Genomic DNA, 26,765 nt, shown 5'->3' with positions numbered 1-26,765 from the left:
TCACAATTAAATGGCCTTTGAAAATGGCAAAGAGGCTTAGGAAGAATAGCCTTGATGGAATCTAACCTTTCCTGGAGCTGCCCTTGTGTGCAGAACAGTTGATAATTTCCCGAGCTGAAGATGTTGAGAGGCGAACGCCTTTTAGCTGGAGCAAAATATCTGCAGCCTTCTTGTGTTCTGCATGTAAAGTACCAGCAAAGTCTGCCCTGGCTCTGTACGGCCACTCAACCTCCACAGTTCCCCTCCAAGCCTTCCCTTGCTCCTGCAGGAGCACAGAGGGGTGCTGAGGGCTGGCCAGCCCATCCCGGGGGCTGGTTCCAGGTGGAGCTGGGTGGTCTTTGCCAAGGTGGGATCCAGCAGGTGCAGGGCACTCTGCCCCGTGGGTACTCACTGCTGGGCAGGAGTTAGGGGCTCTACTGGCTTGACTTTTGTGGTCTTACCAAAGGAATATTTCCTCTAAGTTGCAACGAAGTTTCAAATTAAGGCAAAACGGGAAATGTACCGGCCTTGCGAATTCAGTCTTTGTTACTTGAACATGAAGCAAATTAAATCATTCTTTACAAAATATGCATTTCCCGTGATAATTTATCTTGTACTATGAAAGAAAACCATGCTGAGTAAAGGTTTGGGGTTACTGGTATTAAAAATATCTGAAACCAGTTGGAGTCCAGTGCTTCTTTGGCAAAGAGAATTTTATTTGCAAGGTCTTACAAAAGCGGGTGTGTATTTTCAGCACTAGTAAATGCTATAAGCTTAAACCGTTACACGCTAAACTCATTGATACGTGATTAGGCCTTATAATAAAAAATTAAAATAAAAAATTCAATAAATTACTTATTGGTATAACTTTGATTTTTGATACTAGTTTTTCACATGAAGATGATCCTTTTGTTCTTCTATCCACCACAAGCACGGGATATGTCCGTAATCCTATGTATATTCGCCTTTACCAGATATCTAATGGTTTTTAAATGTTTTCGTGGGGAATCAGTTTCTTTGAAGGCTGTCAGGTTGACAGCTATGGAGTCTGAAATCATTTAGTTTGTCCATAGAACAATTTGGGGCTACCAAATTAATTTCATACACAAAGGAGGTTATTTTCAGAGGCTCCTTGTAACTGTTCACATAAATTCTTTTTTTCGTTTTTGCTATGTGATTCAGCCTACAAACCATGGTACAGTTCCTGTTCAGATAGACCCCACTTCTGGGGCTGTCTGCCTGTGGGGAAGCAAGCCAGGCTGGCCAAACTCATGCATGGAGAACTATTGATCTGGGACTGACATTGGGTGCAAACAAACTGCAGCCCCTCCTGGTCTGTTGGTGTGAATGTTTGTCCGGGTCTGCAGCTGCTCATCTGAATCGTGACATTTCTGGCTATGGGGTTTTCTGCCATCAATGCACTTCTGTCTTTTCCTTTGGGGTGCTGCTATATCAGAAGAGGCTTCTCTCAGTTGAGTTTTTAGGAATGAAGCTGTTTCCGTTTTTCTTCTAAAATGTGCTTTATACCTGGGTGTGATAAAAGGTTCTGGTGTTACGTTCTCCCTGCAGAACCTGCTCGCTCCAAGCAGGATGGGAAATGCAGGAGCTCAGATGCAGCTGGCCCAGATCCACAGGTTTTCACTTGAAGCTACCCAGTTTCTGGGAGTAAAAAACCAACCAACCAGAGAAAAAGCCCAGACCAGGCTGAAATTTCTGAATACAGTTGCATCCACCTCCCTTTGCAGGACTCGTTTTTATCAGAGCAAAGAACAAGACTGGTTTTGCTCTTGTGTCCTTCTCCCATTTTCATTACCTTCAGGCACTGCAGGAATTGAGAAGGGTTGGGAATGCTGAGGTTGTTGAGACAGGGCTTGTTTAAAACCCTGTGTTCAACTAGGGCTGCTCTACAGTAGAGTTTTTTCTTATGCTTAGTGCTTGTGATCCCTTTCATTCCTTCTTGTAGTTACAGAGCAAAATCTGGAAATATTATATATAGTAAGCTGCTGAACATATAGAGGTTACTGGGGCAGTAAGTATTCACTGGAATCAAATAAATAGCCTGTCTTTTAAGGCCAAAATTAAATTGTACTAAAAAAACCTGGCACAACTTTCTTTTTCCTTGAGTAGAGGTGCTGTTGAAGTGATGCATTGGAAGTTTTACCTCTTCTTAGTCTATAAAGGGTAAATGTGCACTTGGGAACATCAGTGCCTCAAAATGAGAGCTCAAGGACTGTTTGTTCTCCAAAACAACCTTGTTGTGTCAATGTTCCAGGGCACAGTGCAGCCCACAGGTGCTGCTGGGTGGTGGTTTGGTCTCCTGGAGCTGGAAGCTGTGTGCTCCAGGAGCTCAGCAGTGCTGTGGGTCAGGTCCTGCTCTTCTGCATATGTTCTCCAGAATGATGTGTGCATGTTGAAGCCTGTATGTCTGCTTTTAAGTACAGAAATGGGAAATGTATTTGGTAGTAATGGTATGCTAACATACATGTTCCATATATTTTTTTTTTTTCTTTTTTTAATGGAGACTCACAGTTGTCTCTTAATACAGCTGAATTCTGTTTGAATTGAATGGGACTTAATTGGCTACAGGAAAGATAAGGAGAATTTTCTTTCAAGCCTTCTATGTTAATGGAAACATAATCATGTTAGCTATGCTGTCATTAAAAAACAAACTCCAAAAGTATAACCTTAGGAGACATGAGTTGCTACTACATCCACTAACACTTCACTCTGTTGACTTTCTCACGCTGCTTGTCCTTCGGCAACACGTTGTGTTGCAAAGCTGGAGGCTGCTGACCTCAATGCAGACACTCTCCAATTTACATTCTGCTCATACTGCAGCATTTCATAACCCCGCTTCAGCTTTTCCCTGGCTTCCCAACAGTGGAACAGTCAAGCTGTGCTGCTTGACACTGCACAGGGACCTCCAGGGCCAGGGAAAGGGCCTGGGAGTCCCTGGAAACAAGCAGAGCCGCCAAGAGTCTTTGCTAGAAGAGATTGTCACTACGGGATGCAGCATTGCCCTGGGAAGTGGTGTAAGCTGGTGGGGGATCAGAAGGCTGTGGCTCAGGGAATTTAGCACAGGAAGGATTGGACCCACTGCATTGGGTGGTTCTTACTACTGCATGGGAAAGGGTTGAGAGAGCATGTAGGGGAAAGGAAGTCGAATATGGATCTCAGCGTCTGGTCAGTTTCCAGAAACTCTTTAAGAACTAAGCCCTCTGAAATGTCTGTCCTCTAGCTTGGAGCAACTGGAGAATGAGCGGTACAAAGCAGTGAGTTCTTAAGAATTGATGGCTTGCAAATTCCTCAAAACATTGACATACTTGCTGTCTTTTTAGTTAGCACTAATTAAATTTTAATTTTATTTCATGATTTCTTGCCTGAATAAAGCGCTCCAGGTTAGTGCCCCTCATTGAAGGAAGGCACGCCTGGCACTGCTGAGCCCCCTGCCAGGGCAGCCCAGGCTGTGGGCACAGATCTGGCACCGTGCTCTGATGTGCAGTCTGCATCTCTGCTGTGAGATGGAGAGAGAAATTCTCTTTACTAACTTTCATGTTTTGTGTTGTAGCCATGAGACGCAAACGACCTGCTGGGATCATCCCAAGATGACTGAGCTTTACCAGTCATTAGGTAAGGCATCTCTTTCAGATCTTTGGCGCTTTTATTTTATTTTTTTTCTTTCAACTGAATGATTTGCTAAGGCAAAGATTTCCAGAGGAAGCAAACCAAAATTAAGTGAAAGAGAGAGGCAGAGCTTTCACCAACGTTAAAATTTTCTGCAAGGGAAATACAAAAGGCACACATTTCAAACATGCAGTAGAAAAGAAATTTATTTCATTTAGCACATTTGGTATGTACACTGGGTTTATAAAGTAATTTGGGTGTATTGTTACAATCTCTTTGCTGAAAGACTGGAACAGAAGTTAGAAAAAAATAATCCTGAATCTTTTCACTGTCTAATCTGCTTTACAAAAGGCACATGAAAAAATCAAACCAAGCTGCTGTTAATGTTGACTTTTGGATGGTGGGAAGCCAGTTGAAGCAATTTGCCAAACTGTGTTACCACTGCTTTATTTTTAAATCACTTTCAATACTTAGAAGGCATAGCAGCTGTCATGATATCATTTTGAATACCCAAATTGCATGCTTATTATGACTTCAGATGTGCCTCTCTGGTGGAGGGTTTTTTTTTTTTTTTCATTTTTTAGCAGCTTTGGAATTTATTAACAGAAGCACATCTACAAGATAAAATAGGTTAATCTATGCTCTAGTGTAGGCTGCTTGGCAGGCCATTTAATAGCTAACTCTTTGATTTTAATGGTTGTGTTAATAAATAATAGAGGGTATAATAAAAATTAAGCTATTTTGCTGAAAGAAATATCAGTAAATATGCTGCATTCATAAAGGAGGTTACATTTGTACAGCACATGTACATAAACCAGCTTGAGCACTAGGACTGTCAGATCTAGCATTCTGTGCAGGCTTATTTGCCATGGTGAAAAATAGCTTAAATTACCACCTGCTAAACTCTAGTTTAGCTGCTGAAAACAGTCTAATTATGCCAGTGTAATCTATTTCAAGCAAACTCAGGTATCTCTATGGTGCTCTGCAGTTCAAGCATGCTAAAAATATTTTAGAAAAGTGATATAAAATGAAAAGACACAGTGTGAAGATTTTTTTTTCCTTATAGTATTAGCAGTGTGGCAGCAGTTGGTTTAAAAATTAACCAGAATGCAGCTTTGTATGCCAAAAAGGGATATAAAATGTGTAAGTTCAGGCTAACCAAATGCAAAAGCAGACAAGTAGGGACTTGACATTTAATTACAACGTATTGCCCCATGTGTCTCCTTCATATTTCTGCTTTAAAGTGAGTGATTTAAAAGTTTCAGGACAAATGGTAATTGCACTTGCAGACATCCTTTAATACAGGTAGGTCTTCAAATAGTTGCCTGTTAATTGAACTGCACTCTGACTCCTCAGCTGCCTTTGATCCACAGATTGCAAGGTATTGCTGATACTGTTGTTGCTCAGACCTAAAGTCCTGTTGCAACTGCTTTTCTTCTTAGAGTCCCTGTTCCAGCCAGAGTACTCTTAAATACCAAGAACTGAAAAGGTAATAAGGGAGAAAAGTGTCCTGATAGATTCAGGTCAGCAGTTCAGAAGATGTGTGACTGCTGAAGTCAGTTTGCATTTAGTTTAACTGAATTTTATCACTGTGAGTATCACCCAAATGTCAGGAGTTTAAGACAGCCTTATTTTTTACTGCACAAAGAAGGAACATGTTCAGGCAGATTTTGTTTCTTACTTACTTGTGAACTTTCTTTTTCTCCTGCTGCTTTCCTTTTCAGGAGTGTTAAATCTCCAAAAAAGCAGTCCTTTATCTGGGCTGTTCTGTTTCTTTTAGCGCTGAGACCAAACAGTCATTAATGTGAAAGAAATACTGATTTTAGACAAGTATGTATAATTTATATTTTTATGAGTAAACTGAGGTGTTAATTTATGTGTACAAAAGAGACTAGACAAGGTGACTCTTTGTGTCCTGCCACATGGGTGAAGCTTTGATGAAAGTGCTCCTGAATAACCTACCAATTTATTTTATTTCTGAACTGAGTGTAATCACCATTGCCTAACTCTCACACAAACTGCATAATACAAGCATAACCCGTTTAGTCTTGAACAGAACCCTTGATGTATTTTCAGTGCTTTGCTTTGCCTCGGGTCAAAATGGTAATAATGGGATGTTTGAAGTCTTTTCAGACTGTTCAGTAATATATTATCTGAGAAGATGTTATTAAAGTCGATTTTGTATTGCATACTCATTATATCTTATTATTTTACCCTCCATTAGGATCCCAATTTTGTTTCTAATTCGTATAAAGAAGCTAGTAAAGAGCTTAGTATGTATGCCTTTTTAAAAATCTGGTAGAAAGCATGAATTTGGCAAGCGGGTAAATGCAGAAAAGTGGGACCAAGTACATCAATGCTGTCAAGAATTTTCATTTCCATTTTCCAACTTCTACACTTATCCAGTGTAGAATAATTGTGCTGTGTGATGTAGCTCTCTGTACATGCCAGTAATTTGCTGCAGGATGATTATGTCTGATTTAAATTCTTACAAATTACTGAAAGCTTAATTTTTTATAAGTGAATGAGGAAGGTGCATCCTGGCACGAGGTAACATTTCTTACCTGCCTCCAAGATGCAAGAGACACTTCTCCAAGAAAGAAGAGTAATATTAATCTTCACATATCCAATTCACACCCCTCCAAATTGTTGCATTACATTTTGCTAAAAATAGGTGAATTTCAAGTGAGACTTACTGGTTCATTTTTCTATCTTTGGAGGTCTAGGTATTAATAAAAATGAAGCTAAATTACTTGGGAGCATTATTTAGTACTACTAAAAGGAGGTAGCAATGTGCTGTGCACAGTCCTGTAACCTCTTCAGTTGGGACTGCATCAGAGACAGGAGGAAGAATCTATGGGAAGAAATTATACAATACTCTGCCTATGAAGGAAGTATTCTCAAATTCTCTTGGAGCTCATTTGCTAAAACATAGCTAGTTATAAAGATATTTGTTAGATATTTGATTGAAATTACATATGTGTATCAAAAAATTTCCAACTCGTGGTTCTCCTTCTAACAGACATTTTCCTTTTAGGACACTAAGGTGCTTGTTCCTGACTGCTCTTTATTGTTTAAACAATGTAGCATTTTATCAGTGTTGATGAAAAATTTACTCAACTTGAGCAATTTTTACTCTTCTTTAAGTTATGGCTACTTAAAGGTACATAATAAGCTGTCTATAATGAATGATTTAATTGTTTAATGTTTAATTGAAATGGCAGCAGGAATTAAATGTTGGTATAGATTAGATTAAAAAGAATCATATAAGTTAAGAACATAAAGAAGAAATAAATGCTGAAATAGGAAAGGTAGTAAAAATCATTATACATGAGCTTCAAAGAATCAGAAGCTGACATCCCTGGTTTGTATTTATACCATTAAGAACCACTCCTATTTTCTTCTAACTTCCTCCTGAAAGTCTTCAAAGAATCAAGAACTGCTCCAGCTGCTTTTCTTTCCAAAATTAGTTCCTCTGCAGCAGGTTTGCTCTTTTTACACTGTTCTTTTACACCCCCTTACAAATTTTTTCATCCTTCATGATGACTCCAGGGCATCACTGAAAAGGGAATTTGTGTTGTTTCTCTGTCTTGGAGACCATGGACCTTTGCATGAGGGCAGAGACAGAAGGAACAAGAATCACAAAGTGGTCTGAGTTCGCTCAGTTTTTTCAGATTATCTTCTGAGAGTGAACATTTAATGTCAGACAGCTTAGCTCTGAATAGTAGTATTTTGCCTTTAAGCTGAGAATGACTCCAGCCTTTGCTGTGATGGCCCAGGAGGACTTGGCTTGTCATGCCATACTGTTAGTGTCCCCTCCTCCAGCCTTCCTGTGTCATGTGTCAGTACAAGTGTCCTCAAGGTGCATTAGTGTCACCATGAACAGTAATTGCAGTAGCAGGATGCAGTCAGAAATGTTGTTTATCATTCCTAATTCACCAAGGCAGGGCAAGAGGGTGAAAACCACCCTCATCCTTGCAGGCTGCAGTGCACTGGTGACAGCTCTCAATTTAATTTAGAGGATGGGGGGCAGTTCTCTATGGATTACATGAAAGAAATGTCAGAATTGCTTAACACAAGGTGGGAGAATGCTGGAAGGCACCTCTGAGCTTTCAGCAGCAGCTGCTGTGTTGATCTTGTGGCTGGCTTCTAACTCCCAGTGACCAAGACTGACCAGCTTCATCCTCTTTGCTTTGTGTATCTTGATTTGTCCTTCTAAAATGCTGCCTGGAGTGGCTGAACTGCCCATTACAGTTTGTATTAGCAACCACTAAATCATGTATTTATTATGAAGCTTTATTCATATCCAGCTGTTTTCCATGTTTGCACCAGTAAGACCTGTGTCTAGTACACACATCAGACATTTGAGTTCTACTGCCATCCAGTGAGATTTTCCATATGGCCTCTCTTTAAAGGTTGATTATTCACTCATGTCCTTTTCAAGCCCATTTCAAGAAATAGGATTGCTTGGCTTCAGTCAGCCTTGGCCAGTAGTCAGTGTAGAGGGGGCCCTTTCTGTGTGATTGAGCTCTGTGCAGCACACACCTAACAGACAGGAAACATAACTGTACATAACAGACAGTAAATATAACTGTGGCAGAGAGGTAGAATTTAGGGGTAGCAGTTAACCTGGCATCCCTTGAAAATGAAAGCACAGGTGTATTAGCGTGAAGGAGGCTCTTCTAGAGAGAATGAAGGGCTGTTCTGTTACAGAATATTGCCAGCCTGGGGACATTTTGCTTAAGGTAACTGCACTCTTGGTTTGCAAATGGACACTTTGTATTATTATTCCCGAAGTAGTTTGTAGTTTATTTATTTTAGGATTTTCCAGTATGATTGCTTCTCATCAGAGTAGATAAAAGGTTTCTGAACTTTCTGACTGCAAACTCCACTCAGGTCTCAATCCCATAATGGGATGAACCAGGTGTACATCAAATCCTTTCTTGCATTTTTGTGTTTGTAGGCTGAAGAAAAAGACACTCCATTCTAAAACTCCCAAAGGTCATGCCATTTGGTCTGATGAAGGGATGCTGGCACATGCTCTGGTGTTCAGCCACTGGGTCTGGATGCAGTCAGTAGTGTTGTGGTGCTCTGGGTACCTCCCGCTTGTTCATTTGCAGACACACTGTTGGCTTTTTCACTCAGGTGTTCAGGCCTAGTACAACGTGAAGAATGCTTAAGCTGTACATAGAAAACCAGTTTACTGTTATTTATTACCAAAATAGTGTAGATGATAGCATTAGTTATTGTTATAATAAAAGTCAATGGCTGAGACTCAGCTGATATTAAGCAGTGTTACTTGATTAATTTCTTTCCTTTGTGCATTTGTGTCATTTGCATTTTAAAGCTGCAATTCCAGAAGAGGCAATATATGTCACTGTAGGGCACCATTAAAAGATTAATTTACAGGTTTTGGGCACCAGGAGGAAGCCCAGCATTCTTACCAGCCAGACAGGGAATCTCAGCTGTATTGAAACAATGTGAGCTAAAGCTTCTTGGAAAGGCAAGAGTGCTGCTGATGTCTGATGAGACATGGAAAGTTTAATGGCTGTAGAGGAATTGCTGTCTATTCAGGACTGTCCAGTATGGAGTTTTTAACATCTGTTAGGAAGGCATTGTCATTCCCAAAATAGGTTATCCTCAGGCAGTGTATTTATGAGCAGTCTATGAACATGTCACAAGCTGTGGCTGAGTAAGGCTTTCAGGTTTCTGGGTACATCACTACAAGTTCACATTCTCTGTCCTTGCACCTGAGATTAAAAACCCTCAGAATACTGTAAGTCTTGTGAAATGAAGATGAGGATTTGACCTGATGACATCTAATTTCTTTAAAAGAATTAAGTTGTTAATTTCAGGTTAATACCACCTGAAGCATGTAAGCTGCTCATTTCACTTAGATGATGTCCAGACACTGAGATAATTGCTGTCTATGGGAAGGGTGTGTGTTTGGCCCTCATTAACTAAAAAAGCAATTATAATAATATTCATAATAATATAAACAAGAAACCTCTCTTTAAAGTAAAGAGGAAAGGTAGTTTCCTGGTAGAGTTTATGAGATGCCTTCAGATTACATTGGGAGAGAGATAAATGGCTTGAACAGCTTTTAGTGGGAGGTAGCCTGGTCCATCCCAGTGCTTTTAAACACCTTGGGATGACTCTGTCATACAGGACAGGACAATTTCAGATGGAACCTCCCAGTCACTCAGCACTCTGAGCAGATGCAGCAGCTCTAGGAGGGACTTATTTAAATCCTGTTGTCTGGCTTATAGATTTGACTCCTTAAGAGTAAAAACAAATACCCCCTCATGGTAGATGTTAAACCTGTTCTTTAATAGGTTATTTTAGAAAACTTACTGATTTTAATTTTTTATTGCTTTTAGTTATTTTGCAAGCTATTTTATGTAGTGAAAGCTCAAGAATATGAGAATATGTTTTCCCTCTTAATATAGTACTCATATCCCAGTGTAAAATCTGGAATTTAGCAAGAGAGGATTAAAAAAATAACCCAAACTGCAAGATTTTATTTGATTACTGATCTGTGTCAGTAGTCAGTGAGACATTCCAGCAGGTGGTTTGAATCACTGACCACTTCTCAGATGAGTGGGTTTTTTTGCCTGATTATGCACTAGCAAAAAGATCTACTGTGTGTAATTGCAGGTATTTCTAGAATACTGTAGAAATAGAACATAGCCCTTATGTTTTGAGATTTCTCTCAACATGCAGAATTATGCAGAAAATGTTAGAATTTAATTATCTTATCATCTTTCTACAGTATTTTTGATTTGAGTTACTCCTATCAGCACTCTGAAGTACCCTTCATTAAAGCTGCATTTGTAATAAAAGCACTGATTCTTGTTCACTGTTATCATGTTATTAGATAGAGAAAGATATATATGCACTTAACAGAGGTGTCATCCATGGCTGAGTGGTGGGAAAGTCGTGATTTCTCTTTGCTCTGAGATGTAAATATGTCACCAAATACTCCCTCATGGTCCTTTCTTCTGTTGGCTCCTTTCCAGGGGCCAGGTGACCTCTTCACTGCATCGTTGTTTCAGACCATGAACAGATTATGCTCTAGGGCATTTACATTGTTTACAGCTTGAGAGTTCTCTTCTGAGCAAGAAGAGGGAGTATTGTTAACAACTTGCAAAAGTTTCACAATACAGCAAGAGCTTTCCAGCCCTCTGATCACTCCGTTCAGAGGATGAGGTGGTACATACTTTCTAGGAGTGGGAGGAAAGGGCTGGAGGAATACTTGTTGGTGCACTGAACTCCTCAACCTGCTCTGCAATGATAAAAGCTTTGGAAGCAGGGCTTAGTGGGTCCTGACTATTTCAGTGTGGGGGTGGAGAAAGCAACATTTTTTTTTCCTTAGGATCCAGGAAGGAAAAAAACAAAAACAATTTCCCAAAGCAGAGAGGTAAGAACTACTGGTGTTCCCATAGGCTTCTGGAAGGTTGCTGCTGCTTGAGCCCCTCTCCTCCCTCCTCTGCCTGTTGCCAGCAGGAGCAGCTGGGGTGTGAGCAGGCAGTGTGTCTGTGCTCCTCACTCAGGGTCCCCCCACTCAATGTCAGGGGTGGCTTTACAGCCAGCACGCCCCAGCCCAGGGCCAAGGCTCATTCCCTGGCAGAACTGTATTCTGTGGTTCATATAAATGGGGTCTCAGCCAGCAAGCCAAATGGTTTGAACTCAGTTAGGAAGGGCCTGGGCTCCTTCTGTTGCTACCCAGAGCAACACGTGTGTTCCAGCAGTGGCCCCAGGGGAGGAAAGGCACCACTGACACTTCCATAGGCACAGGGAAGGGAAAAGTGAAATCATTAAGATCCAGTGATCTTAAGTGACTGTCACCATCTGGTGAGACAGCTGTCCATCAGAAGCATGGAGATGGTGGCATAAGGAAGACAGAGGTGAGCAGTTGGCACAGGGACAGTAGCTGGGTGCAGGCTAATCCTGGTGACAGCAGTGACGGTGGCAGTGGCAGTGCGACGGCTCAGCCTTGGCTTGCAGAGCCAAATGAGCACTGGTGCTGCTGCTTTTCCAAAACCTGAGATCAGGGCTCCAAAATGAGCACCTGGCATTGCTGCTTCATCATGTAGAGCAGATGCTTCTTGGCAGCAGTGTCATTAAGGTTGATGATAAATTCAGTGTGTATTACATATACAGGAAAATAGATGTAAACTGTAGCACTGCCAGGATTAAATGTCTGCATGGATTGTATTTTCTGCCTTGATCGAGGCCTGAAATATGCATACATATTTACTCACATTTCTGAAAATGTAAATAATAAATAGATAAGCTTCTTTCAGAACACTCAGGGAGAATTTAAGAAAGGCTTCTTCATTTTGTCAAATGCTAGCCATAATATTCTTTTACAGAGTACAAATACAGATTTGCAGCGAGGGTACAAACTGTAATTGAATTCATGGTGTGTTTGTGAGAGACTGCTTTATTAATTTCCATTTAAGACAAATTAACTCTCTTTATTTAACTTACTGTATTCTACACCACATAAAGGACCTGTCAGGATGATGGTGAGAGACAGAGCTGGCAGGAACAATACATAGAAGTGCCCATTAAAAAGGTGTATGCAACTGTGCAGACAAAAATAAATTATATACAAAGCTGAAACTTCCTATTCTGCTCTAAGACGTGTTTCAGAAATGTTCCACGGCTTTTATTAAGGTATTCAAAACTACTGAATTATCATACCTCGTATTATTCATTCAGAACAGCTTAATTAAAATTAATGTAATTGAGACTATATTCCCTCTGCTACCTATACCTGTACAGCATTATAAATGATGTTGGGATAGTTATACCCAAGCTACCACATTTCAAACAGCTTTACAGCACCTTAGCTCGTATGCCAGCAAGGAAATGTTTTGTCTTTCCCTGTTTTTCATCATATTCTTTCTCTAAGAGTCTGTCAGGTTAGAGGAAGCTTATTGAGCTAAAGGGACCTTTATTTTGAGCCACTGCATTTTTTCCTCTAATGTTCTTTTTATATCTACGTTGTAGTTTACATTTTCTAAGCACTTTCCCATCAGTAATTGCTTAGGCTCCATGGGTTTCACCAGTAAATTAAATGCATTCAGCAGTGTTGTCAGGTGCTGAAACTGGCTGGCACAAGCAGTGTATTTCTGTCTGGAAAACCTTAAGTTGCAATATGCCAAGCAATCTCTTGGGAATGATCCTTAGGCTGCACGGGAGTGTGTGTGCCCAGGAATGAGTTGGGTAGGGCCAAGAGCATCTGTTTGTTCAGTGGTGGGTGGCTGCCCTGTAGTGTATGAGTGTGTCCCCTGCCACTCCTCAGTTCCCAGTGCAGCTGCTGGCAGTGCCCCTTGGGACCAGCCTCTGTGCTCTGGTCTGGTGTGTCTTTGTCCCCACAGCGGCCAGGAGGTTTTGCAAGCCATGGTTAAAGTAATCAGTAGGGACTTGTGCTGATATCCTTATTTTGTGAATTGTATGAGGACAGCTTAGCAAAAGTTGAGCCAGACAGTGTCTCCCCAACTGGGTGCCATTCCCTGTCACGCTGCCAGAGCCACTGGCTCCCTGCCATTTTGCAGGTGGGGACCTGAAAACTCACCTGGCTGGGTGGGCTGGCTTCTCTCCAGAAAGGCTCTACATCTCTGGGCACGGCTGGGGCCTGCTTAGGTGGAAAGCGCAGAAGATTAATTGGATATTTTTAATAAGTTTTCTGTTTTAGCAGTAGCTGAGAGTCACTTGTTTTTTCCTGGGCATAAGTTTTCCCTTGGGGCTGCCTGCACACAGCCTGGCTAGTGCACAAGGTGAACAAGGAAGAGTTTCAGGAGCTTATCTCCCTCACAGTGCCTCCGGTGTGAAAAGTTCTGCAGTATTTCCAGACACTGCTGCAGTCACTGATGTTGTCCTTTCAAGTGCTCTTTAGTTCTGTGCCTTTGAACAAAAGGAAGTAACACTTTAGGACTTAGTGGGGTTTTTTTTGGATGGTTGGTTGTCAAGATTTGAGGTCTTTAACTCAGTGAAATTTCTAACAAATTTTTTTTTCCACCTCTGCTCTTTTAACCAACAGGTATAGTCTTGTAGTTCAACATAACAATGAATTCATGAGTCTGGTTATTTCTGGTGTGTGAAGCTGATCTTTTGTTCTGATCTTGCCTCCCTACAGCTGACCTGAACAACGTCAGGTTCTCGGCGTACAGGACTGCCATGAAACTCCGCAGGCTGCAGAAAGCTCTCTGCTGTAAGTACCTGCCTGTGCCTCACCCTCTGCCAGGAGGGCTCCAGCACCAGCACACAAGTTTATTCACAGATATCAGAAGCAGAAAAACACTCGCACACGTACCCCCAGCTCTGCCTGGTACAAGGAGACCTCTCACTTGAAGGGCCTCCTGCTGCCACCGGTTTGCATGGTCATTACAAACCCAGAGTGCTGGGTGGTCTGCCGGTCTGTGCATTGTAAGGCAGAGCAGCAGTTCAGAAATAAAACTGAACATACCGTACATATTTCTTATCTTTACACACTTTAGCCAGGTGTTTTCACTGTGCCATGTCACTGTGCCATGTCCTGTGCCAGCCACGGCTTTGCAGCTGAAAGAAACACAGTTGTGGTGTGTTGGGAGCAGTGAAATAATGCTTCAATAATGCTTCAGAGCTGGAGTTGCTAATGGTTTGTTAAGTTAAATCTTGAACCCTGAGGGGTTATTGCCTTTAAATGAGATCATCTCAATAAACATTTAGCTTAATTTTTTCCCCAGCTTTCAGTTGTGTTGAAAAGTCTCTCATCAGCTGTTATATTAGTGATGTGCATGTTCGAACATTTTAATTCTCCCCACTGCTCTATGTTATTCTACTTTTCACTAGAATTACATTTCCTTTTTAGCTTATTGTAACCTGATAGCTAAGTAATTTGCTGAGAGTTTTCTTGATAGGCCAGTCAGCTGCCAAAGCAAGCAGTTTATTAGGCAGTCCAATTGGGAGGATTAAAATATTTTAACATTCACTGTTTGGCATTTAATTACAGGGTTAAATTTCTGACACAGTTGCAAATGTCTCAACTGTTGATTTATCTCAAGTAAGATTTGTGCTCACATGCTTTCTGGAACTGTGTCAAACCTCGGTATTTTTGAGCATGTTTACTTTTAGGCTTATAAGCATGGGTGAATTCCGCTAAAGTGTGCAGACTTAATGTCTGACTGTATAAAAAATAGGGGAAAAAAGGAAAAAATAAACAATAAGTGAGAAGTCTTGTAACATTATGAAGGATTTCAACATTAATTCAGTGACAAAGAAAGAATTATGATTAGAAATATAAACATCTTTCCATGGTACAGCACTTCTGCCACGCTCACTGTGGAAATGTGGTATAAAGAAACTGGAGTGATATGCAGTGAGAAGTATTCATAACCAGTGCAGCACTGAAGGAAACAGAATTTCTGGAATTAACTAGCTGGCAGTGCATAAGTGTAACTTGTAACAGGCTTTTATGACTGAAAGTCCAAAACTTCGCATCCCATTTTATCTGTATTAGAATCATAGAATATTCTGAGTTGGAGGGAACTCACAAGTATGATCCAACTCCAACTCCTGGCAGGCTGCCCCAGCAGTCACACCATGTGCCTGAGGGCACTGTCCAGACACTTCTTGAGCTCTGTCAGGCTTGGTGCTGTGACCACTTCCCCTGGAGAGCCTGTTCCAGTGCCCAGCCACCCTCTGGGTTTAGAACCTTTTTCCAATATCAGACTAAACCTCCCCTGACACAGCTTCAGACCATTCCCTTGGGTCCTGTCACTGGACACAGAGCAGAGATCAGTGCCTGCCCTTTGCCTTCCCCTGACAAGGAAGCTGCGACTGCAGTGAGGCCTCCCCTCAGTCTCCCCCAGGCTGAACCCAGCGACTTCATCCCCTCCTCACACAGCTTCACCATCCTCATTGCCCTCCTTTGGATGTTCTCTAACAGCTTTAATGTCTTTTCTGTACTGTGGCACCCAAAACTGCCCCCAGCACATGAGGTGAGGCCCCCCCCAGAGCAGAGCAGGACAATTCCCTCCCTTGCCTGGCTGGCTATGCTGTCCCTGATGTCCCCAGGACAGGGATGTCCCTCCTGGCTGCCAGGGCCCTGCTGGCTCACACCCAACTTTCCATCAACCAGAACCTCCAGGTCCCTTTCCCTGGTGCTGCTTTCCAGCCTCTCATTCCCCAGTCTGTCTGTACATCCAGGGTTGCCCCATCCCAGGTGCAGAATCCAGGATTTTCCCTTGTTGAATTTCACATGGTTGGTGACTGCCCGGGCCTCTCATCGGTCGAGGTCTCTCTGCAGGGCCTCCCTGCCTTTGAGGGAGTCAGCAGCTCCTCCCAGTTCTGTATCACCTGCAGACTTGCTCTGTGTCCCTCCAGTCTGGTGTTCAAGTCCTTTATGAAGATGAAGAGCCCAGGGCCGAGGATGGAGCCCTGTGGAGCTCCCTTAGTGACAGCTCCCCACTCTGATGTCCCCCCATTCACTGTAACCCTTTGTGCCCCATCTGTGAGTCAGCTGCTCACCCAGAACATGGTGTGTTTTTCCAGCTGGGAGCTGAACATTTTGTCCAGAAAGATCCCATGAGAAATAGTATTGAAAGTTTTACTGAAATCTAAAAAGATTACATAAATTGGCTTCCTTTGGTCAGCTAACTGGGTTACTATGTCATAAAGTACTGGAAAGGTCTGCCTGGGGATGTGGTGGAGTCACCATCCCTGGATGTGTTTAACAAAGACTGGATGTGGCACTTGGTGCCATGGTTTAGTTGAGGTGTGAGGGCATGGGTTGAACTTGATGATCTTGAAGTCTCTTCCAACCTATTTTGTGATTCTGTGTGAATCTGTGAAAAGAAAATTAAGTTTGTTCAGCAGGACTTTCCCCTCACAAACCTGTGCTGGCTGTGACTCTGTGGTCCTTCAGGTGTTTTTCAATAACTGATTCCTACCATTAAATAATTCTGGACTCATCTTGGACTTTTGCACTGGATTTTTGTGGCCAGGTTGTGGTAGCAGGTGTCTCTAGGGGTGACTTCTCTAAGAAGCTGCTAGAAATTTACCCCATGTCTCACAGAGCCAGTGCCAGCCACCTCCAAAACAGACCTGCTGCTGGCCAAGGCCAAGCCCATCAGTGGCAGTGATAGTAGTGTCTGTGGGATAATGTATTTGGGAAGGGTGTGGGAGAAAATTTGCTACACAACAGTGGCTGGGAAAGAGGAGAAGAAATCCATGAGAGAAACAACTCTGCAGACACCAAGGTCAGTGCAGAAGGAGGGGGAGGAGATGCTCCAAATGCCAGAGCTGAGATTCCTCTGCAGCATATGGAGAAGAGTGTGTCCCTGCTGCCTGTAGAGCTCCCCAGTGGAGCAAATGCCCACCTGCAGCCTGTGGAGAACCCTGTGCCAGAGCAGGTGGGTGCCTGAAGGAGGCCGTAACCAATGTGAAACCCCTGCTGGAGCAGGCTCGTGGCAGGAATTGTGAACTCTGGGTGAGGAGCCCACGCTGGAGCAGGTTTGCTGGCAGCACTGTCTGTTCCCCAGGGACTGACTCCTGTGGGAGGGATCCACTCAGGAGCAGTTTGTGAAGAGCTGCAGCCAGTGGGAAGAGCTTGCGTTGGAGCAGTTTGTAGAGGACTGTCTCCCGTGGGAGACTGCACAGAGGAGCAGGAGAAGAGTGTGAGGAATCCTCCCACTGAGGAGAAAGCAGCAGCAGAAACAACATGTGATGAATTGACTGCAGCCCCCATTCCCCTGCTGCTGCTGCAGGGGAGGAGGTAGAGAATTTGGAGAGAATTTGGGAGTGAAGCTGACCCTGGGAAGAAGGGAGGAGTTGGGGGATGCATTTTAAGATTTAAGATTTATTACTCATTATCCTCCTCTGATTTGTTTGGTGATTAATTCAGTTGATTCTCCTGAGTCGGGTCTGTTTTGCCTGTGACAGTAACTCGTGAGTAATCTCTCCCTGTCCTTATTTCGACCCATGAGCTTTTCTATTTTCCCTCCCCTGTCCAGCTGAGCAAACTGAAGTCAGTTCCTCTCTTGAGGTTACATTTAGGTAAATTTTCAGAGAATTGATGCTCTCAGAGATGTGCAGTGGCACTTACACTGATTACTCTAGCACATTCTTCATACTTGTATCTAAGGAGAAGCATTTAAGGAATTTGGTTAGCAGGCTTTGTTCTTAGAAATATTTTTGCCTGGAGACACCATCATTGTATTTGTGTATTCTATCATTTCAGTGTCGCTTGTGAACTCAGTTCAATTAGGTTTTTTTTAAAACCTCAACTCATTACAAAATTATTTTTCTGCATTTTGGCAATAGTAGAATTAGAGCACAGTGCTGGGTTTCAGGGCTCCTACGCAAAGCCAAAATCCACTTGCGGTAGGTGCTGCTTTCAGCTCTTAGTCTTCATTTCTGTTTTAAAATTGCAGCAGTTTTTAAATATATATATCTTTATATGCCTATATATATCTATAGCACTTCTTTCCTGCAAACTTCATAGAGAACAGCATTTTTGTCTACTGGGGAGTACTCTAAAAATGCGTGTTTTATAGAAGGCCTGCAGAAGTAAAGGTACAGCCTACTTCTCAGTGTCAGGAATAAAACACTTCAAAATGGGAGCTGTACTTAAATTTTAGTTCTTTTCAGTTCATTAATCAGCCCAATGAGTATTAAGACGTTAGGATATTAAACCTAAAGAAGAATATGGAAAATAGCAATCCTTAAAAAATAAATGCTTATGTGTTGTGTTATTTAGTATGTGGCTTTATCATTTCAGCCTTCAAAATTGTTGTGAGAATGCCAGGTGTAACTATTGCTCCAAGTTTTTTTAAATGTATGGATTCCTTTGATAATCACATCAAAGCATGATGACTTTCTTGTCTTGCTGCTTTTAAAGATCTGATCTTCAAGTGCAAACCACATCAGGACATTGTGATATCAATAAAATGAGATGTATTCACAAACTTTTCTTGGAAATGCAGCAAAAGAAAATATTCAAGAACTTCTGCAAGGGGTCTTTTTTCCTTTAACTGTATGCAGACTAGATTGAATATATTTTTTTAATGTGTCAGCCAACAGCAGCAGGTTACAGAGAAGGTGATCTTCGCATTCTGGGAGGACCGTTTATACTTTTTATTACCAGCCATATGTTGAGTTTTCCCTGAGTTCAGTTTGTGACCTCTAGAGTGCACTTTCTCCTGCCTATTAATTGTCACTTCTGTCCTTGAACTGGTTACTTATTCCATGTTGTCTGTTATACTTTTCCTGCAATCTGGCAGTGTCTAGTTCAAAACATCCTAACCTTTTCTCTATTGCCTTCGAGGCCAAAGAAATATTTATATAAGTGACTTAGACTTCAAAGTAAGCTAGAAACCACTGCTCACACAGATTTTGGAGTCAGTTTTGGAATTTTAAATAGAAAAGTTTAAAAGAGTGGCAGAGAACCCACAAGAAGTGCAAAGCATAAAATGGTGTGGTTTATTTCAAGTAAAGCTTTCCAGATCACTGCAGGGTGCCAAATATTCAGCTCTTCAATACCTGTCTGATTGTCTTGTGTAAATTGGTCATTTACAGGACCTTCTTATCTGCATTTAGGAAATAAATATGCAGTTCTGTGTTCTGGGAGAGGACCCCACACACACATTTCTTAAGTCTTGGTGGGAAAGATGAAGGAGGATCTTAATGTGATGAAGGCCAGAGCCTTCCTTTTTCCCACAAAAAGAGGTTCCCTAAAGCAGAACGTGTTGGCAAGCGCTTTTTGCTTGTTAGGAGATAATTGTGTGTTTCAAACTTGGGGATAGGACAGGAGGTTGATGAAGAGTGGGCTGAAAGGCTTTTCAGAAGATGCTGTTTATTAACAGAGGAGCTTTCACAAAGTGGAATGACCCATGTTTAGCAGTAGCTGCATATATAATTATGCTGCCACTCAGACGCCTGAGGGGTTCATTTAATTACCGTTGATTCGTAGTCTCAAAGGAACTGAGAGTTCAGCCTAAAGCTCAGTTATAGGTGTTTGAGGGCTGTGCTCCATTTTCAATTTGACTAATGAATTCTTAGAAGAAAAATATCCTTCTGAGACGCTCAGGAACAGATCTGATGTTTTTCCAGGATTTAACACTGATCTTAGCACAGCTACATTTTTTATGCTAGAAGGTTAAACGTAATATTCCAAAATACTTTATTTTAATAAATGTCTATATGCTAATGTGAAAAAAAGCTAAAACTCCAATAAAACTCTGCACAAAATCATGGAGTCAAAGTTAAATTTCTTGGTGTAATAATAGGGATAGCATTCCAAGGTTTCCTTGTTCACTGTAGCACTAGGTATGTTAGGCCCAGAGGACAAAATTTTCAGAAGTGCTTAAGGGATTTAGTAGCAGAAGTAAGTCCCTATTGATTTCCAATGAAATGTATACTCTTGAAATTCTTTTGGCAATTACAAAATCCCAGCGTACTGTCCAAGCAGCATTGCAAGCCAGCCCTGTGGGCAGCTAAAGTATTTCTCATCTCCCACTAGGACATCAAAGGGGCAGTTTCATCCTGGGTAAAACAGGATACTCAAGTGTGAATTTGCCAAATGTGCCCTTAAACAGGATCAAGTTCTAAAAAAATTCCTATATGGTGTTCTGCATTTAGCTTCTGCTCATGCTGCTCACCAGCACTCAAGAAAACACATTTTTTATTCCAGTGAGAGAAAAACTGGTCTTGCAGTTGAGTCAGTTAATTTTCTAGTTTTGTGAAGAATTTCTTGGATGATTTTGGGCAGTTCATTTTGGACCAGATGCTACTGCCTTGGGTCATATTCCATCGTGCTGCACTGTGTGACTGCTCATGGTGTGAGCAGGATTAACAGCATCTGGGCTTCAACATCCCCATTGCTCACACCCTGGAAATTCACTGCAAGGAAAGTCACTGCACTTCCCACAGGGAAGTGTTTCCCTGTGGCAGCCAGAAGATCATCATCAACTATCTCATCTTTCTGATTTCTTTTATTCTTCTTCCTGCCTTACTTTGTGAGCCAACATCCCATGATTTTGTGTGCCCTGAGTGTGATGCTGCTTGGTGATGTTAGTTTGCAGAAGTTAAGAGCTGAGAAAGGGAAGTTCAGTTTTGCCCTGGACATCTGCATTTCAAAATTCAACTGACTTAAATTGGAGAAAAAAAAAATTTAAATGTCTGTGACAAAAATTTCTGTTGCATGTTGACTAATTAGTTTAAACATACCTCTATGGCATTACCAAGTCTTACTCGGTAATGCCATAGAGGTATTGATAATTATAAATGCTGTTCATAATTAAAAATGGATACATTTTATTAATAAAAATTGAAACAGAATATGTAGTGTTTCCAGAACCTTCTTTCCACTCTCCTCACTAGAGGAAAAGTGACAGAGAGGTTAGTCACAGCTCAGCTCTGATTTGTTTGCATATTCCGTATGGAGTTTGGTTTGGTTAAGATTGCTGGACTTCTCTAAGAAATGGGCAGTGCATCTCTGGAAAGCTGATGACCTGTGCTATGGTGAGAGCACATTTGGTGAGTGCAGTAATCAAATATTAGCCTGTCTATCTGTAGGAACATAAAGCATGAAATACATAGTTTTTACTTGCACAGCAATTTGTGTAATATTTCCATAGGACCCAAGAGCATAATAAGTACTTTACAGCTAAAAATGAAGCAGATACACACTGGTCTCTAAGGCCACTGCTAAATAACAGTGCATCTGTAGGAATTCTGAAACCAGTCTTGCATGTGACTTTCAGAGGACATTTTACATCCTCTGGCCGGGCACATGAGCCGAGTACAGTGCTCTGTTTACTTTTTGGATGTGGGTAATACAACCATGTTTCTCTTCGGTCTTTATGGGTGTGTATTTTTTTTTTTTTATTTCAACAGTGGATCTCCTGAGTCTGTCTGCTGCCTGTGATGCCTTGGACCAGCACAACCTCAAACAGAATGACCAGCCAATGGATATTCTGCAGATCATTAACTGCCTGACCACCATTTACGATCGACTGGAGCAAGAGCACAATAACCTGGTCAACGTCCCCCTCTGCGTGGACATGTGCCTCAACTGGCTGCTGAATGTCTATGACACGTATGTATGAGGGCTCAGGACAGGGGAAAGCTCCAGAAGCTTTCCCAGTAGCACAAGGGGAGGGGAAATGTATGTTGAGCTGTTTGCCTCATTACAGCATGAGTGGCTTGGAGCTGGAAAAAAGGGTAGTTGAAATAAAAGTTTAATAAAACTAATGGTTTAATGGCTGCATTTAGCTGAATCAATACAGCCCTTGGTTAGGCTTACAATCTTGGATTTACTAAGCTAGGTAATGAGAGAGCTGGAAAACAACTGTTTAAGCAGATTTTTTTTGTTCAGACCAATTCTGTGACTGCATGTCTGTCCACAGTAGATCATGACTTTACATGGCATTTTAATTAATTTTGATAAAGAAATTCAAGAGAATTATCAAGATGCAACAGAATGAACACTGTATAAACTCTTGCCTGTCTATACCTCTGGATGTTTAACCTTTTCAAGTATGTCAGTTTTCCATAGCTTTCAGTCTGTCATTCTTTTTCAAAGATGGAAGAGGGTTATCTCTTGTCTAATGTGCTTGCAACCCTTAGCTGTAAGAAGATTTGAGAAACATTTAATTCAAAATTTAATTTTAAAAAGTGTACCCATCAGTATAAACACAACAGACTAAATATACCTGAAGAAAATTTATGGGTATTCCTTTTAAGTGGGTTAATGATAATGCTCATGATGTATAGGCAAATGACAACATAAGCTCATTGTAGAATAAGCCATTATATTTGTATTTGGAGAATTTAATTTTTAAAAAGTCATTTTTGTGTTTTTATGGTTTTTATAAGCCACTTCCAGCCAGACATGCTCATTTCTGTGGTGGAATAAACATTTACCTGTAGAATTGGAAGGTCATGGGACAATTACTGTATTGCCGTTGACATTTTCATCCATACTGTTGTTGTAGGGCCATAACGTTGTTCTTCCATCCACCCTTTGTCAAAGGAGTGAAGCTTCAGTGATCACCTGCAAAAGAAAAGTACATATTTGTACAGATCTTGTCTTCCTGAAGGATCACCTCCAATTAGTCAGTTTTTTGTGACATCCCCTGCAGCAGCTGCAGTATCCTGTGGATTACCCTGATTACATTATACTTCTTTTAGTTTACCAGGTCTAGGGAATGGGGCTATATTCATTCAAGAGCCAGGTTTTATTTGTTTAATCTGCTTTGGCTGGCACAGAACAGTGATCCACTTCTTAGTTACCATGAACCAAAAATAAGACATAGTTGAGGACTCCCAGTTAGTGAAAACAAAGCATGTGTTGGGGATATTAATCTGTATCAGTCACATAAGAGGCAGAGAGGGAACTAAAGGTCATTCCACAGGCTGCTCCTAAGCTGAACTGTCCAGTTTGCATGTGGCTTGTGCACTAGCCATGTCCAGTCTAGCTTTCTCTGTGTTGCACTGTGCTGCAAGTACAACATCAGAAATTATAATTGTCTGCCTCCAGGCAATTCCCTAGGTGTGCTGGGGAGCTGCACATTGCAGGGCACAATGGAACACAGAGGTGTTTTTATGTGTGAGGAAAGCTTGTAGCTATTTTACCAAAATTCAAGTTTAAATTGCACTGGTAAGAGAGGTGACCTTGGGGTTATGTGTGTTTAGTTTTCATTGTAAACTTAATAGGCAGAGATCAACCAAAGTTCAGAGCGCTACCAGAGACGTTTAATTAAATGTACTGCATCTTTACTTTTCTTATAATTGAAAACTGTCATTTGTAAAGATATTAATCAAATTCACAGTCAATGACTGATCTAATTATGGGTACAGCTCTGCAAATCCTGCACATTTCGGATTTGTTTTAATTGATCAGTCACTCATGCTCATTTGCAGTAGCTTGCTAAATTATTGGTTTGACTTGGGAGGAGAGGAGAGTGAACTGAACAACTCATGATTCGTACAAGTTTCAATTTAATTGCCTTGCAGAGCAATCATTATTCTATATTCTTCTCTTGTATAATTTGCATGAGTCTGGTATTCATCAGGAGGAGTTTCTCAGGGCACAGATGATAATTAATTTGGAAAAGATTTGAGGGAGAGGAGTGAGAGGACCAGAGTGTGGAATGCATAGGTAAACTACAAATGCTTCTTATTCATGATGAAAAACGCAAGATTCTTTAATAAAAAGCTGCAAATTCTAAATTTGGGTTTGTCCACAGGTTTCTGTCTGTACCTTTTATAGGGTTTGCAGGGGAGATGTGTGGGTAAATGAGCACTGCTGGCTCCTCAGCTCTTTCACAGGATTAAAAAGACCCCATGCATCTTTACCTGTGGTGCAGCCTGATGCATGGCCATGGCCTGCCTCTACATGATTCATCTTATTCCCAGTGGGGGCCTTACTGGTGATACTTCAAAGCTGTTGATAAGTCTCTGCTTCAAAAATGTTGGGTTTAGGCATTAGCCTCCTGTTTTTTGTATGTCTTTGTTTGCAATAGATGTTACATATTTAAAATGCTATCAGAAACACAAGTCTGGGGGGGAAGCCAGCAACTGGGAGTAAATTGAGTTAAAGCAGATGAGTGAGAGAAGATGTGAAGGTTTGTCAGTGCGTTGCCTGCAGCTCAGAGGAGGATGTTGTTCTCTCTGTCACATTAGAAAGCAGTAGTAGTAGTAGTGTGGGCACGTTACATGGCAGGAGTGGGCATGGGGGAGAGACTGACAGGCAGCAGGGGCTGCTTGGAGTGTCCCAGCCCCTTGGCACTGCACAGGAGAGCTTTGAGCGCTGCCAGGAGGAGCTCAGAAACCACCCCAAGGTGTTAATGGCACAACTGTACAGCCTGCCTGCCTTGCCATGATTTCTAGGCAGGCTTTATCTTTCACCTGAACATATTGCAAGTGTCTCTGTCACTGCACACTTCTGGCAGAGGCTGCTTTTTCATGCTTGGCTTCCTGTTGCCTTTTCAGGCAAGTCAGGGCATGGCTGACAGACAGTAAGCAAAGACTTTCTAAAGGCAACTGTTACATTGGATTTCTGGTGGAAGTGAAGCTATATTGTCTTTGGCAAGAGGACTAGTTTGCTGTTCTGTCAGGGACCTCATCTCCTCTGAGAATCATTCAGCAGCAGTTCATAGAGAAGCCTGTTCAAGGAAGCATAGTGTAAAGACCCTTTACTCACTCTTTTTATAAAAAAGGAGATGAGTAGTTATTTCTGATCGAGACCATTTCACGTGGAGTTGCTACAACCTCACACTGCAATTCAGCTATGCCTGTGAAGCCACAGCAATGTTTTGTTTTTCTAGCTTAACTAATAACCATCCAGCTTGAGTGTTGTCTGTGAGATTTAATTTATGAAGTCTACAGTACTGCAGTGAACTTGGTTATAGTAAACAAATTATGACATGATTGGATTTTATTATCAGCCAGTGTTTCTTTTCCATTAGGGGTCGAACAGGAAGGATCCGTGTCTTATCTTTCAAAACCGGTGTCGTGTCCCTTTGTAAAGCACACCTGGAAGATAAATACAGATGTAAGTCCATGTAATTATTTTGGGTTTACCTAATGTTTGTGTTCCTGTTTTATTCCTCCTGGTTTTTAATTGAAAAAAACATTTAAATAGCGTACAGAAACATTATTTTAGATATTGCAGATGCAAAGGGTGTTGTTTCACCTTGTATTTTTAAGGTATTTGTTCTCTGTAGTTTTAGGCAATTTAGCCTTGCAGTTGCCAAACATTTTTGATCACATCCCTCCCAGCAGAAAAAATTTTGCCCATGCACCTCCAATAGATGTGGATCTATTTATAAATTATGTACAAGTACTGCTGTACTAATATATTGTCTACATTATAAAGCATACCAAAAGTAGAAAGTTAAGAAGGATGTGATAAAGATTAAATAAACACTATTTTTAAACTTTCGATTGAATTTATTATCTGTACAAAAAGTATTTCTTTACTGAGCCCTGATGGATTGTCTTGAACACTCTCTGAGGCACAAGAACCCCTTTGGAGACCACTGGTTCAGCACACCTTTACACACAAAAATGCATGTCTACAGGACACTTGCATTACACTATTTTTAAATATATTAACTTTTTTTAATGATTCCCACATTGTGGTCAGTCTTATTATGTACATTGTGTTTAAATATAGTTGCTACCTTTAAATAAATAACTTTCAATAAATAAGTACTGAAGGTGGGCAAATTTTGCGTATTTTAAGGGGAAATACTTGAAAAAATTTCACTTGCAGTCTTAGTTTTATGTGACTGATAAGTCAGTTCACTAATGAGATTAGGATCCAGAAAAGAATTACTGATAAATGTAGTTCTCAAGAGTAACTTTCTTGTTGAATTAACTGGTATCACTCATTCAAGCACTTAAAAATATGACTGAAAATCCAGCCTTTAGCGTTTGACCCAATACCATAGCAGTTCTTCTTCAGTTGTTATCATTTTACTCTCTACTAATGCAAGCTGAAGACCTCTAAAGAGAAAACAGACAGTACCAACAGTGGGGTTTCTGCATGACAATGAGTAATTGGATCAGATTTTAGGGCAATCACAATGAATGTCACAGATTTCTAGATGTTTAGTGTGGGTGTTAAAAATTATTCAGAAAATATTTTAAAAAATTTAGTACAGATATTTTTCAAAATTGTATTTCATCTAAGATCATCAAAGTTATAAAGGAAAACATTTATTCATGTTTTAGATTCTCCTGCAGTGTGTGTGCACGGTAATGCATAACCTATTAAGTGTCCTATAACCTTGCTGAGGACATTTAATGTTTTAATGATGGGGAAATTGAAACTGAATAGCTGTGGGAGGGGAAGGAATTGTGTCTGTCCTGCTGTGGAGTGGCTTTGCCATCCATGCTGAAGTCATAGTGCAGTTGCCATTATTATTGCTGCAAGTATGCAATGACTTGCACCCCTTGCAATTTTTTGTCTCATTTGTGCAGCAAATGAGTTGGTTGTGCTAGAGCATGAGTCTTAAGGCTTGCAGAGGTGATGGAAGCATTCATCCCAGAATTATTCATTATATAACTAGACTTTTAAGAGTGAAATTCATGTAATTAAAAAATAATCCTTTCTCTATCTGTTCCTTTATTCCTTTGGAAGAAAGCAGGTGTCTAAGCAGTGC

General features: G+C 41.1%; 1 protein-coding gene across 6 annotated transcripts in view; it reads left to right on the top strand.

Annotated features, from left to right (window-relative positions):
* Window positions 1-26,765, top strand: part of DMD (dystrophin) — a 1,160,174-nt gene that overhangs the window by 1,076,679 nt on the left and 56,730 nt on the right. For all 6 annotated transcript variants that reach the window (XM_059491405.1, XM_059491401.1, XM_059491417.1 and 3 more), the window contains 4 exons: window positions 3,548-3,609; window positions 13,751-13,825; window positions 21,490-21,691; window positions 25,065-25,150. In XM_059491405.1, coding sequence (XP_059347388.1) covers window positions 3,548-3,609; window positions 13,751-13,825; window positions 21,490-21,691; window positions 25,065-25,150 — 425 coding nt within the window. The remainder of the gene's footprint in view (window positions 1-3,547; window positions 3,610-13,750; window positions 13,826-21,489; window positions 21,692-25,064; window positions 25,151-26,765) is intronic.

This window comes from Ammospiza nelsoni, chromosome 2 (assembly GCF_027579445.1).
Source record: "Ammospiza nelsoni isolate bAmmNel1 chromosome 2, bAmmNel1.pri, whole genome shotgun sequence".
NCBI lineage: Eukaryota > Metazoa > Chordata > Aves > Passeriformes > Passerellidae > Ammospiza > Ammospiza nelsoni.
Note: the sequence above shows the minus strand (reverse complement) of the source record. Positions and strands in the feature narration are given on the sequence as shown.